Source organism: Rousettus aegyptiacus, unplaced genomic scaffold, assembly GCF_014176215.1.
Source record: "Rousettus aegyptiacus isolate mRouAeg1 unplaced genomic scaffold, mRouAeg1.p scaffold_m13_p_6, whole genome shotgun sequence".
Classification (NCBI taxonomy): domain Eukaryota; kingdom Metazoa; phylum Chordata; class Mammalia; order Chiroptera; family Pteropodidae; genus Rousettus; species Rousettus aegyptiacus.
Window position 1 is genome coordinate 79050102 of NW_023416309.1, and position 15750 is coordinate 79065851.

The following is a 15750-nucleotide window of genomic DNA, read 5'->3' on the forward strand; positions in this document are numbered from 1 at the left end:
TTCTTTTTGTTTTGTTTTTTTTTTTTTTTGCATTATTTTGCAATAAAATATTGGGACACAGGTAGCTTAGATTGCCACCAATGTTTTCAGCTATCTAAAGTTCACCTTCATTGTTGAAAGATATGTTCAATATAGAATTCTGTGTTCAGAGTTATTTAATGCTTTGTCCAGTACTTTCAAAGTATAATTTCTCTGTATTCTGGTTTCCATTGTTGGGAGTGAGTCCAATCTCTTCCTCTAGTACTTTGAATTTAATTTCTTTTCTCTCTCACTAGTTTACTTTTTTTTTTTTTTTTTTTTTTTGCCTTCGGTGCTCAGCAGTTTCACTGATGTGTCTAGACATAGATGTTTACTTTTCCTTGCTTGGATTAATTTTCATGATTATTAAACATGTATTAGTCTTATGTTAAACCCACATCTTTACCCTCTCCTTCATATTTTCTAACTTTTAGTCTCTGTGCTGCATAGGAGAGAATTTCTATGGATCTGTCTTCTAGTTCTCTGTATCCAATCTGCTATTACAACTATCCATTAACTTTAGTTTCTACACTTTCATTTCTAGAAGTTCTATTATTTCAGTTTTCTCTGGTAGTCTCAGATTTATATTTATTTCTTTGAAAATAGTATATTTGTTTTATAGTTGTTTTACAATGTTAACATCTGAAACTGGTATAGAACTTTTTCTTTCTTACTGGTGGTGTCTTATTTCTCTACATGCTTGCTTATCTTTGTCCATATTTGGTCAGTGCCCTTGAAAAACTGTGAGGTCTCCTCCAAATCTAGGATGGAGATAACTTCCTCTAGAGAAGACCTGAGTTTAACTCAGCCCCCTAGAAGTAGTAGCACATGGCTTGACGCCTGGCCCACCCAGCCAATGCATACCCAACTAGGTTCTAGACATATTTTGAATGTGTTCCATCCAACTCCTGCTGATTAGAAAACTGTAAGATATAATCCTTCCTCTTTGGCCTCCCACCATCCACACCTCCAAATAAAAAAAAAAAACCTAGCAGCCAACTCTATATTTTCAAACTTTTTTTTGTAAATCTAAAACTATTCTAAAATTATTTTTTTAAAAATCTAGCAATCATCCAATTTAGCCATTACCATTATCAGCCCACTCCCCATCTATCCCATTCCCTATCTTTAGGAGTAATTCTGGGCACCTCACAGCTTTCAAGCTCTAAATCAAAAGCCTGTTTGATCTTGAAAAACTCTGCTAGGAACCATACAATACATAATAAGTGACAATAACAATTATAAGTGTTGGAATAACTTCAAATACTTAAAATTAGTAGTGGTTCAGATCTAGCAATCTAGACCCTCACCATGACCTTTCACTTTGGCTGAACTTAAGTGATAATCCCAGAATATAAACCATGTCGTAACAATTTCTCTTTAATCTTCATTCTTTGTACATGTTCCGTCTTAGATTTATCCACTTGCCACTTTTATCTTCCACCTATACTTTTAACTGTATCACAGCTTCTTCATAGTGCTTCTCAATGACTCAATGAACTGTCTTTACTGAATTTGAGTCATCTATCTCAATATAGTACTCCCACTTCTGGTTACCATATTTTCAATCTAATTAATCTTCTCACCCTCCTATCTTCGAACTTCAGGCTCTAAACTTGAACACCTTTCTACCTCAATCCTTGCTCACCTCATCTACATTTGTTCACATAGTAATAGGAAATAGGAGTCCCTCTAATACCAACCAAAATGCCAAAGAAATACCATGGTTGCTTTTAACATTCTATTGGTGAATGTAAAATGGAAATTGGCTTTATATGTGGATTTCATTGAGTTTAAATTGTGGGTAATAATGACATTTATCTGAGGTTTGCAATAAATAGCATAGAATTAGTTGGCATTCTAACCGCAAGTGAGGATAAGAGATAAAGATCTAAATGATGGCATTTATTCATAACTGAGTAGTGTATTAGCCTTGAACTTTCATGTTTGCTGAGATCAGCTTCTAGAAATCTAAAACACTGAACATAACTAGATTACTGTTGCATGATACAAACCAAAAGGTTTGTATCAAAAGCCTCTGATGTAAATTCAGGAAAATATTTCAAACATTGGAGGAGAAAGAATCATCACCGCTTTTCAGATATCTTATAGCAGTTAAGGCTGTTTTCACTGAATAAGCATAAAAACAAACTTTACTGCCATGCTATAGGCAATCTATGGAAACACATAATGAAAATTTGTTGTTTTTTTTTTTTTAGTATTCATGTTTAGAGATTTTTTCTAAATTAAAAAGACCGCCTATAAACAGGTCTTTGTTTCCATATTTGATAACCTTCAAGAGGATCAGAAAACAGACAATGATGCTATTTACAACAGTCATTCTTCTGAGTCAAATATTATATTGGGCCCTTTGCTAACATTATTTCATTTAGTTCTCATTACAATCCTATCAGGTATTATTCCTTAACCAGCAGAGAAAATGAGACTCAGAATGTTAAGAAACTTGTACAAAACAAAGTCACATAGGGAGCTAGTGGCAGAGCCAAGAATCAATCATAGATTGGTTTAACTGCAAAGTCCATGCTCAAATTTCTATGCTGTACTTCTTCTACAGCAGACTTTCTTTTTAGAAGAACCAATCAGTATAGAAGTATAGCTTATTTCCATTTCTGTTTCTCTGGTCAGGACTATGAGTTCCTTGTCAGCACAGCCCATGTTTCTTATATAATTTTAAAACAAAGTTAGTTTTCCCAATTCCTAATAGTGCAGCAATCTCAACAAATTACTAAATGAATTCATCACCACTGTGACAAGAAATGCCAAGACAAATTTTTCTAACTGAACTCATCTATAAAAAGGGCCAAATTCTTAACAAGTTTAAAATGGGTGCATAAACCTTTTAATGGCCAGTTTTGTGGTGTTTATTGTGTAATGATTGGACATATGTCGATTGAGCTGAGCTACAAATGGAAAGGAGAAATGTGGCTACTATATAATGTGATTATTTCAGAAATAATCACATTTCGAGCCAATTCATGAAGACCAAAACACTACACACTGTATTCGTAGCCTGGTATTATTTTTCTCCTAGTATAGGTAGAAAAGCTAAATATATCACTTTCAAATTGGAACAATAATTTTTCTGGTCTATTGCTTTTGAAAAGAGATTATGAGACAAAACACAAAGAAAGACAGACATCATAAAATAACTTTTATACAGGATTAGTAGATCTGTTTACATATAAAAAACAAAGGACCTCATTACAGTTAGATTTCACATAAATTACACATCAACTTTTTAAAACTATGATTCAATTTTGTTTAAAGTCCCTTTTAAAAACTTCATTTTGAAGGCACAGTGCATGAAATAAACCAAAAACTGAAGCACTTGAGATGAATAAGTGTTGGGCACCTCATAGATAGCTATAGATTGTTCTGGAGCTGGGAAATGTCACTCAAAAAATGGAGAGGTGAAAATTTGATTTTTAATTGAAGCATAAAAAAATACCATTATGTCATACCTCCAGAAAATCTGCAGCATGGCCAGCATAAAATGTAGCTAGTACATTCATGTTATGCCATTTATAAAAGTGATAATCATACATATTTACATAATTTATATCCAATTACCTCAAAATGGTAGCCTACTTTCAAATTTCATAATAGTCTGGCAAATTAAAATCAACTAGGACAATATTCTGAAAGTCAAATGGAATATTAATTATTGCTAAAACAGAAGAAATGAGTATTGGGAGATATTTCTTCATGAACTAGAAATCCAAGTTCAATAGACATTAGTCAAGGGCCCTAATCATCCCCCCAAAATCTGCTTTAAAACAAATCAGAAACCCAGAGAGTTAACAAAAATTGCTAGACAGCAAATCATTGAACATCAACCACAATGGAATTTCTGTAATAACGATAAAGTTGCTGCTGTTAAAAACAATTCCACCAGAGAACCATAACATAGGGCATTAGTACAGCATTCACAGCTGAGAAGCTTTCAATATAGCAGGGACAAAACCTGGCACAAGTACATTCCTGGTCACCAGAAGATAAAACTATTTACTGCTGATAATAAATGAAAATGGATGAATAGGTCATGGTTACTGAGTAACCTGGTGTTAGCTCAGAAACACAATAAGCTCAGGCATAAGCACTACCTTTTATTTATTTGTCAGCTCATAATTGATTTAAGTTCAACATTCATTAATTCAGCAAATCTCATTCAGGTAAAAGTTACCAAAGATAAACCAATCAATCACACTGGGCCAAGTATACATTATGTTTCCTTTCTGGAGGAGGACAAAGTCAAAGCAAATTCCCTCCAACAAGAATTGCAAACAATCCTCAACTGGATGGGATCCCAATCACTACCCAAATGTTCAGCAAAATATATCAAAAACAAAGGGTCTTTCCTTCTGAAATTAACTTGAGTTCATCTTATAATCAGTACAAGTACATTTACACAGGCAGACACTTTGCACAATACCTACTCAATCACTTTGTTTTTATTAAGGAGCTGGCGGGGGAAGGCTTCCAAACTGATCATCAGGACAAAAAAAAAAAAAAAAAGCCTTGTGAGTAAATAAAGGCACAACTCAGGTTTGGGCAAATTTCTTAATACTGTGATACTTACTTGCTTCCATGACTCCAAGGAAATGGAAAGTCTCTAGGAGAAACACTGAAAAAATGCATTCCCCATCCCATATGGCTTCAATGCCTTATGCAGTTAACGTGGTCTAATATTAGATTAGGTCCACAAGTAAAAGACAAAGCAGGGCAGAGAACACAGTCTTAGTAGTCATGATCCTGTACATTCATGTTAATAGGCAACACAGGCTGAGAAAGCCTTGTTTTCCAGAACAATGCATTACTTAGAAATTAAAGATTCAAGATTTATAGCAGAATTTGGTTTTCTTTTCATGAAAAATTATTAAAAGGACTATTTGTATGTTCATTTCTAAAAATATTTTACACGTACTTAGAAGATGTGGACTCTAGCCACTGTGATGTACAGTTAAAGATATGTTTCATTGGAGAATTTAAAAGGCATCCTCTAGTGAAGACCTAATTAACTAAATAAAGGCTGTCACATCAACTTTGTTTTATTTCTACCTGTAATCTCTCAAGCAGAGCTAGCTACTCATAGGCCCTTTGTTGGTTTTCTGACTTTTCATTCTTAAAAATAAAGCTAAGAAGAGCAATATTCGCATCATCCCCTAGGAAAATGTAAAGTATTATTAGAAGAAATTAAATCATGTATACTTCATTAAGTATTAGCACCCTACAAACTCTGTTCTATGTATCTGGGGTAAGAGTAGGGTGGCAAGGGCTCAAAATTTAGTCGTTAATAATACAATTAATATCAGAATGGCTTAACCTTGAACCACCCAAATTTATCATAGATACTCATTAATAAATATCATGACTTCATTATTCCTGCTAAACCAAATCTCTTTTTATAAAGCCATTTGGGGTGCATTCCTCACAAAACTTGGTTGAATGACCTAGGTGGGCTGTACACCACTCCACATGAAAGCTTGGGATAATTGATACATTAATAGATACAGAATACAATTTGAAAGGATGGGAGTAAGCTTTTTGACCCCCTGATTTAGTACAAGTTCAGCAGCAACTTGGCCATTAAAACATTCAAAGGTATTAAACCATTAGATCATTGGTAAGGCCTACACTTAAAAAAAGCATCATTTCCACTGAATAGCATGATATTACAGACACAATAAAATGCAAATCTTTCAGGTCTTTCCAATAACCCAAGTGTCAGTGAAGATGATACTTTGTCACCACAGTGTTATATATATCACACAGCAGTTCATTGTTTACATTTTTTAAATGGAGGGAGCCATTTTAAATGCTTTTAACTGAACTTTTAACAAATCTGGTTAATAAAAAAGAGACTATCAAATGAAACATTAGGACCAAGAACCCAATCACTTGCAGATGCCTATATGAATAAAACTGGCCAAGCTATTTAAATAACAGTATGCTATAACAGGGCATAGATTTGGACTGGATCATGAAGTGCAAATATTTTGTGTTCAAATGTAGGTTAAGAATGTACAAGTAGGTTTCTTCCACTTCCAGACATTTTCAGGAGAATTCAGATCTTGCAGATTGTTGGGTAATCTGAAACCATAAGTGTATAACATAGAAAAAGGTTCAAATTTAGGAAATATTAAAGAATTAGGCATTCCTAGCATAAACTAGTGCTTCACAGATAAAAAGCAGCAGCACCTGTGGGTTTTTACCAAGTTAAAGACAGGCAACATGAGTTTTAGCTTTTCCTAGATCTCCCTCTTAGCTCCATTCACATGGACGTTTAGATCTTTTACAACAAAGTCAACAAGTTCTTCCTTAAAATGGAGATATTTAGAACTTTGCTAAACCTTAAAGAGAGGTAGTGAAATCCTGCTTAGAGTATATAGCCCACCAGTTCTGATCTAGCCTTGGAATAGGTAGAAAGCAAATGCAGAAGCCCATTTATTCATTTCCCAATGTTATATATGTTTAAAAATCAACTCAGCCTCCATTAAACCTGAATAATAAGAGAAACTCCAGCTATTTAATAACTAGAGAGAAGTACTCCTCAGTAGGTTGGGAAAACCTTGAGTTTTTAAAGCTGTATGTCAGATTCTGACTGCTGTCCCTGCCTTAATATTTCTGGATTCTTTTGGCCATTTAAAGAAAAAAGCTAAAGCCACTAGTAAACACCTAATGTGCAAAATATAACATCCACTAGTTGGCTTTATGCAGTTATTACAAGCTCTAAACAGCTCATCTTAAATTAAAAAGAAAAACAAAGTGGCTGTCCCATCTCTGCTGCATAAATACAAAGCAGATTTTTTTTTTTTTAAGGTAAGAATACTTTAAGGAGAGGAAGTTCAAAACTGTCAGCCAAATTCACAGAGAATACAAATTTAGCAAGTTAATTTCCCAAAGCTCTTTGAAAAAGCAAGACAGTCTCTCTTCTTATTGCAGTGTCTCCCAAAAGGAACTGTAATTTTGCTTGGTACTTATTCTGGGAGATATGCAAAGTGTGTGTTTCAGTGTTTGCTAGAATATAATGTTTCCTCTTCAGTGTCCGTTTCATCCTGGAACTCATGGCTTAAGAGGGATTTCTTGGAGCCAGTTGACATCATGCGAATTTCATCTTCATACTCATCATGATGCTGCCTGAGCCGATGAAAGCCATCCTTGTGTCTGTTAGACTTGATCGAGCAGATGCACCAAATAATGCAAGCTGTTAGGATCAATGCTGACATGGTGGCACCTGCCAAAAAAAAAAAAAAAAAAAAAAACCTACGTGAATGGTGTTCTACTTTAAGAATAAAAATAAGCAGCTTCTTATACTAGCGCTTCATTTATTTATTTTTATTTCATGCACTTAACTTTTTATTATAGAAGCAGTACATCTATAGTATGCAAAATTATAAAAATACAGATAAATAAAAACACTAAAAACCCAAACCAAAAACCCCATATCAAAATCATTTTTAACAACCCTAGTGCATATTTTCCCAGATTTTTCTTCATGCATGTGTATGTATATATTTATTTTCTTTTGTTACAATGAAATCAAACTGTCTACTGTTCTGGAACTTATCAATGACTACTTCTCCTTTCCAATAAATTTTCATCTCATTCAAGCTTTATTTAAAATATTTGTGCATACGGCTATCAGAATAAGAGTCTTATTAAGAGAAACTGATAATAAAGTCATAATTAAAATTAAGTTCACAACAGCAATGGGTGGCAGAGCCAGAGTTAAACCATGGCTGAATTCTAGCTCCCAGGTTTCTAAAGAACTCTTTACTTTAAACATTCCACAACAGGCTCTATGATTTGACCATGTTTCCAATATATCATTCTCCTTCAATGAAGGATCTCCCTCCCACACACTCTATAATAAAATTTCGTTATTTTGTATCAAGTCCAAGTTGCACTTAGAAATAAACTAAGGCTTATTTTGTCAAAAAGACAATACAACACAATATTTATTATTTTACCACAAACTTTGTCATTCTAACCTTTCAGTAATTCAAGCAATGGCAAACATTGATCCTAGCGAAAACAAATATTTCTTCCATGATCATGGAAAAATAGAATTACTGTGTCATCGTTCAAGGGATTTAGAATCTTAAAGCCAATCATTCACTGAGTCAACAACTCTTCATTAAGATCCATGACATGCCAGCCATGGTTCTAAGGCACTGGGGATGCAGATGAACTCCCTGCTCTTTCTGAGCTTAAGTTTCAGTGGGAGAGACTGAATGCAGACAGATAAATGCTTAAATATACAATATAATGTCAGATAGTGACAAGTGCTATAATAGAGTGGAGTGGAGATAGTGACAGGGGTACTGTATCAGCTAGGGTTATCAGGGAAGGCCTCTCTGTGGAGGTGACATGAGTATAGACCTGAAAACATGAGGGAGCAAGCCATGAAAACACATAGGAAAACAATGTTTCAGAAAAGTCATGTTTAGTTAAGGAGACATTAGAAGAAAAGTGTTTAGCTTCATGTGATTCTAGAGGCGATCCACTCTCAAATTAAAATGTCAGGACTGGTGTTAACTTCAATCACTAAAAATTTAAATTTCTTTACCTGATACAGTTACCACAAGCTCCCTTGGCAAACCAAATATCCGGTTATCTGTGTCAAAGACTATTACCACAGAACTAGCTGCATCATGATGCACAAAGACCTAGAAAGATAAATAGCAAGAATTATGAAAAAGTTTACTTAAGGTATATTGTATCCTTGCTGTATCCCTAGGGCATTTATAGCAAACCAAAGAGAGAATTCATTGTCATTTCAAGTATACAATATGCTATAAAAATTTCCCTTTTACTGCTAAAGGATAGAGAGATAACAAGGTATCATAATCAAGAGTTGGTCACACTTTTTATTTCTTTATTCCTCACAAGCTTTCTAACAAGTGTTTCAAAATAAAACCGAATTATTAAGAATAAGGATATACACTTATTCTTGGGATAGTGCCCAATTCAGGGTTCTTACCTGTGAATGTTGTTGCTGATACCCATCTGCGATTGCATTGATGTTGTGGACGCCTGGTGCCAATAGGACATGGAAAAAGCCTCCCTCTTTTGTGTGTACTTTTATTCCTTCATTGAGTACAATGACTGCTTTAGAGATTGGCTTTCCAGTCTTGTCTTTAACAAATCCATGAACTCCCTTGTGAACCTGAAAAAATGTTTAAAATATAAATTTATGTCTTCATAATATCAGATAACCTAGAGGCAATAGCTTGAGGTATGACAAAAACAACAAACAAAACAAAAATCTCATAAGACTGGCTATTTGTCCTTCCCCACTGACTTACCTTCTTAGCTATTCATTCACTGCTTCAGAGGCATAAATATAGAATAAGGAAAAAGAAAACTCTAATAGAGTCAAAGTCTAAAGTGTTAGAGCCCAAATCTTCTGATGCCTTCAATGATTTACTTTCTACCACAGTATACTGTCTAAAGTAACTCTGTGTGATATTCAAATGATAGAATGTGCAACATATCACAGGGTTAAGTTACCTGAATTATAGCAGATTCCAGACATATGAACTCATGGCACCTATTTAGGCACTATAAATTGAACAAAACTCTCCTTTCGATATACATTTAAAATAAATATTATAAATTTTTGGTAAAAGATTAAGAAAATGTTTTGACAAAGGTTTTCATTGAACATATTCCTGAGAATTTGTTTCTAGTTAAAAGGGAAAGACTCACCTCTACCAACATGCTAAGAAGAGATTTTTTATTTTCTGCCCACAAGGAAAGGAGTTGTGCTGCGCTAGGAAAGTAGCAGCAGCTTGTGTACACTGTGATTTCCGGACAGTGGCCATAGGTGACACTATAATCCTGGAATATAAAATTCAGAAACAAATGTAGGAAAATTAATAAGTAAGAGTGAGGCTTTGTAATGTAACAAATGGAATAAAAAGAAAGCCTGGATGATGAAAACAAAGAATATGTACAGCATTTCCCAACAAATATAAATAAACTACTTGGTATCATAATCAGTCACAAATACGGCTGCTCCTAAGAGGGCCCTTGAGACTAGGAACTATGTCTAATTCACTTTTGTATCTCTGGTGCTTCCCACAGTGTCTAGCAGGTAGAGGGGTTTAATAGGGTTTGCTGAATAAATGAATGAATGAATAAGTACATGCAGTAAGCCAGCTTCCTTCTAAATCCTGGAACTTCATTGTTGTTCTTGGAACTCTGGAGATTGAAACAGAAGGACTTGCCCTCTGATATCCTGGACCTGTGGCCTCAAGCCTGATTGTGACAAGTGCTACTGCTTGAAATATAACAATTATCCAGGCACAGAAACTGCTTGTGTGAATAAGTTCCAAAACCTAACTTACCACTTTCTCCCCCAAATCTGTTCTTTTTCCTAATTCAGTTAATGATATTAACTCATTTTCTCATACAGACATGAAATATCGTCTGACTCTACTTTCTTGCTGTTGCCTGTAATTTGCCAAATCCTGTCAATTCTACCACTATAATATCTCTGAAACTTCATCCCTTGACCATACCCCCATTGCTACTACCCCAATTGAGGCCTTCATTATATCTTGTCTAGGCTCTTATAAACCAGTCTTCCTGCATCACAGTTTCTTCTTCTTCCTACCTTAACCAACTGCTAAAAGATTAATTGTTCCATAGAACAGCTCAGATCACATCACCATATACCTGCTCAAAACCTTCAGTGGCTTCCCATTCCTTACTGAAAGCATTCAAAGCCCCAAACCCTCTTTTCATTCTTGTCTTCCACTACTTTCTACTATACCCCATAGTGCTTCCTCTTTCTGGAATGTCCTTTTCCATCCTTGTACCCAAATGCCATTTCTTGTATGAAGAGAAGGCTACATCTCTGACTAGATGGAACCTTTTTTGTCTTTAATTACTGATGACACGTTGAGAGTTGTTCTCTTCTAAATCAAATCGATTAATTCTGTAACACAGTTATTTGTACAATGGGCCTGGGAATGCATTTTATTTATGACTAATATAGCAAAGTACCTCACACATCGTTTTTAATAAATAAAGGAGAGACGACAGGTAGAGATGGGAATGAAGTTAATTTTCTGATTGCACATGTGAATGGAATGATGATCTAACTGCTTATCTGCTAAGAACTCCTAATTTGAAGTGGATGGACAACCGATTAAAATGGTATCAGAAAGAAATTAAAGAAGGCCTAAGTAAATAAGAAACATACTGTGCTCATGAATAATAAGACAATGCTGTGGAGTTGTCAATACAACCCAAAGTAATCTACGGATTCAACACAACCCCTAACAAAATTCCAATAGCTTTTTTTTTTTTCTTCAGAAAAATAAAGGCTAATCTTTAAATTCAAATGCAATTACAAGGAGCCTTGAATAGCCAAAACAATCTTGAAAAATAACAAAGTTGGAGTACTCACACTTCTCAATTTCAAAACTTACTACAAAGCTACAGTAATCAAAACAATGGTACTGGCATAAAAATAGACATATAGACCAATGGAATAGAATTTAGAGTCAGAAAAAAAACCCATACACCTATGGTCAATTGAATTTGACAAGGGTACCAAGACCAGTCAATGGGGGAAATAGCCTTTTCAACAAATGGTGCTCAGACAACTGGATTTCCACATACAAATGAATTAAGTCAAACTCCTATTTCATATTATACACAAAAATGAAATCAAATACAAGAGCTAAATCCATAAAACTCATTAGAAGAACACATAGGGGTAAAATCTTCAAGACCCTGGATTTGACAATGAATTCTTAGATATCGGGGCGGTGGTGGGGGAGCATCAGCAACAGAAGTAAAAAAAAATGGATAAATATAACTTCATCAAAATCAAAACTTTTGTGCATCAAAGGAAATCATGAAGAAAGTGAAACCACTACCTATGGAATGGGAGAAAGTATTGGCAAATCAAACATCTGATAAGGGTTTAGCATCTATAAGATAAAGAATACTTGTAACTCGACTACAAAAAGACAGACAATATAATTTTAAAATGGGTAATAGACTAACAGATTCTCCAAAGAAGATATATATGGCCAAAAAGCACATGAAAAGATGCTCAAAATCATTAATCATCATAGAAAAGCCAATTAAAACTATAATGAGGTACTACTTTACATCTACTAGGATGGCTTTAATTTAAAAAAATGAAAAATAGCAAGTGTTGGCAAAGATGTGAAGAAATTAGAACCACCATACATGGCTGGTGGGAATGTAAAACAATTCAGTTGATGTGGAAGACAGTTTGATGGTTCCTCAAAGGGTTGAATGTAGAATTAGAATATGACACACAATTCCACATCTAGGTATATACTCAAAAGAATTGAAAACACAAGCTCAAACAGATACTTGTCCATGAATGTTCATTGCAGTATTATTCTCAATAGTCAAAAGGTAGAAACAACTCAAGTATCCATCAACAGATGAATTGATAAACGAAATGTGGTACATACATTCAACAGAACATGTTTCTGCCATAAGAAGGAATGGAGTACTGATACATGCTACAAAATGGATGAACCCTGAAATTATTATACTAAGTGAAAGAAGCCAGACACAAGGGAGGACAAATATTGTATGACTCCATTTATATGAAATATCTAGACGAGGCAAAATACATGAAGACATAAAATAGATGAGAGGTTACCAGGCACTCAGGGAAGGAGGAGTTATTGCTTAGTGGGTACAGAGTTTCTGTTGGGGGGTAATTAAAAAGTTTTGGAAATATATGGTTTGAAATGGTGCTGGTTGCACAGCAGTGTAAATTAAATTAATATCACTGAATCATACAATTAAAAATAATTAAAATGGCAGAAAATGAGTAACAAAATGCTGTCAGAAATTAAGTTGAGGGTTATCAGATCAAGAAAGCCATGCTGCAGGATGCCATTCATTTTGCTTATATCAGACAAGTCAATGGCCAATATTTATATGCCATTCTTACTGTGTTCTACAACACATACCTTCATGCTGCCCAGGTGACTATGCCATTCTGCTCCACGCATTACTCCTCCTGGAATATTCTCATCTATAAAAGCATTAAGAGATGTAGGATTAACAAGACCATAAGGCAAGACCCCGTCCCTGCCCAAGCAGTAACAACAATAACAAGGGGTAGGGAAAATATTTACCTGATTTATTTGGGCAACTGGGCTGACCCATGTGCATTGATGGATGATTATTTGCATAAAGAGATGCTAAATGCTTCAGAGTCTCTTTGTTTTCCACTACAAAAGAAAAATTCAGAAGTCAGTGGAGAAATCCAAAAGATTTTTCTCAAAGTTCAACTTCATGGATACAAGCCGCCATCTTCTCTTTCGTGCACACCACTGAGGAATTATAATTAACCACACAGTTCTGTTTAGCTCAGGATAATCAGACTCAGAAGACATACATCTTGCTTATATGAAAAGGTACTATAAGCTGCATTGAAAACAACACGAACTTTCTCCATATGTAATGGCCCCAGAGAGATTCAATGAGCAGCTGTTTAACTCACCACAAGGTACAATCAGTCAGCGAAGGTTTAAAGCAGGGGAGGGTAATTCTGTATTGTTAATTATTTGGTTACATATGAGTTTCTTGAGGCAGGCATTGTGTCTTACTCACTTTTGTATTCCCAATGTCTACAGACATAATAATTGCTCAGTAAATGCTCGTGGTCTAAATTGAGCAGATGTGACAAGATAGCTATACTCCATAAAGCTAGACCAGAGATCTGACCTCTCTTTTCCAAGGAATCGTTTGAACTGTTGATACATGTAGTATTCTTAGGTTAGTTTATTTGCTCAAAGAATGTGCTCAAATGCTCACCATTTAAAAACAATTTAGAAGGAACAATACCTAATTGGAATTTCCTATCTAAGCTTAAATAGTGTGTGTGTGTGTGTGTGTGTGTGTGTGTGTGTGTGTAGTGATTTTCCACATACCTGTTTGTACTGGCTTGTCATATGGGTATGTGACCAGCACTGAACCACCATCCAAAGCAACAGAAAGACTGAAGTCCTGTTTTTGAATCAAATTTTCAATGATGGCTTTAGTCTCAGGCTGGGAGGCATTATCTAAAAAATTAAAGAAGTAAAATATAAAATAATATTTTAAAATTTTAATCTACGTAGCTGAGAAATATTCTCTACTTGACCACAATCAGAAAGCTAACTTATAAAATCTGTAGTAAATACTTTATTACTCTATAAGCCACTATCTCTAGCAAGAAAGATACATTTTAAAAGGTAGGTAATTCTGAATTTTACATACTTTGAGATAATATGTAAAGGTCAATGACTCTAATCAAGTTAAGAAAATTCTTATTGATAACAAAAAGGGGTGGATATATCTTCTTTTAAAAAATAATTTAGGGAATAGATAACCTATCTTTTACAGAAAAGATTTTCAGAAAGCAGGGTATTTTCTGCAGTATTGTTTGCAAAAAGCAAAAAGTTAGGAAGAAACTAAATGTCCATCAGTATAGAAATGGTTGAGAGTATTGTCACACATTAACAGCATACTCAGATGCCATTAATGTGAATGTTAAAGAATGTAAGTACTGAAATGGAAAGATGTCAATGATATATTCAACAAAAAAGTTGCGAAACAATATGTATAGTAGATAATCCTATTTAAGAAACAGGCCTTTTCAAATCAACATGCACACACAAGTTACGTTAATCTTCCTTCTCTCCTCCCAAATCAAGTAATTTGGAATTGTGGATGAAGGCACATAAGGTGAACACAGAGCCAGAGTCTTCCCTCAAGAACTGCAAAGTAGTTTAATGGCCTAAAAATTAGTCTTACTTGTAAAGTCTGTATCTAGGTCTTTGCCACGAGCATTTGCTTGTCCTGTATTTGAAGTACAGTCTTTCTCTTGTGCTCTCTCTCTCCCATCTGGATTTAGAGAAGGGACAACCACAATTCTAGTCCTGTCAACCAACTAAAAGAGAAACAAAAATAAATGAGTTTATTAGCTGTAAGTGGAATCAAAAGGTACCTACCACCACTCAAACAGAAAATTTTTATTGTTTGTTTTAAACACAGATTTAAAAGGCAGAAAAAAATAAAAATAAAATTCTTTCTTGTTCCAAGTACATTAAAAAAGGGAAACAAAAACCTACTGCAGAACTAATGTTCCCAGAGAACTCTTGATGACTTATAACAGGAGTTAAGAAACCACTGCCTGCAGGCTAAATCTAGCCTGTTGTCTAATATTGTAAATAAAGGTTTACTGGCATGCAGTCACGACCATGCCATAACTGTTTTTCTGCTGCAATGGCAGAGTTGAGCAGAACATCTGTTCCACAAAGCCTGAAATATATACTATACGACCCTCTATAGAATAAATTTGCTGACCACTGGCTTAAATCAACAATAATGGTGAGATTTTATTTTCCAGATCAGAAACAAGAATTCATAATCTGACAAATATCAACATGTATCTGAAAATAATGAGACTTGAAATCAGCATGTCAAAAAAAATGAAATATAATATTTGTCTTACCTATAATTTCTCTTCCAGATGATCTATAGGCATCAGTACCTACATTATGTGTCATGAACTAATTTCTGATATACTTCATCCTATGAATTTCTAATACTAAATCAGAAAAAGTGATCTCTATTTTATTTATTTTTAAAATAGTCTACAGATAAAAAATATTTGAGACCCTTTAATTTGTTCTTAAATCTCTCCCTGGTGAGATT

The 15750-nt window shown here is 34.5% G+C and overlaps 1 protein-coding gene across 1 annotated transcript in view; it reads right to left on the reverse strand.

Annotated features, from left to right (window-relative positions):
• Positions 1 to 3177: 3177 nt before the first annotated feature.
• The window catches only part of CPD (carboxypeptidase D), a 56001-nt gene continuing 43428 nt past the window's right edge, over positions 3178 to 15750 (reverse strand). The window contains exons 14-21 of the mRNA XM_016138988.2: positions 14848 to 14983; positions 13983 to 14114; positions 13185 to 13280; positions 13017 to 13081; positions 9751 to 9882; positions 9023 to 9208; positions 8609 to 8708; positions 3178 to 7273 (exon numbers count right to left, since the gene is read on the reverse strand). Of these exons, the coding sequence (XP_015994474.1) occupies positions 7047 to 7273; positions 8609 to 8708; positions 9023 to 9208; positions 9751 to 9882; positions 13017 to 13081; positions 13185 to 13280; positions 13983 to 14114; positions 14848 to 14983 (1074 nt within the window). The 3' untranslated portion in view covers positions 3178 to 7046. The remainder of the gene's footprint in view (positions 7274 to 8608; positions 8709 to 9022; positions 9209 to 9750; positions 9883 to 13016; positions 13082 to 13184; positions 13281 to 13982; positions 14115 to 14847; positions 14984 to 15750) is intronic.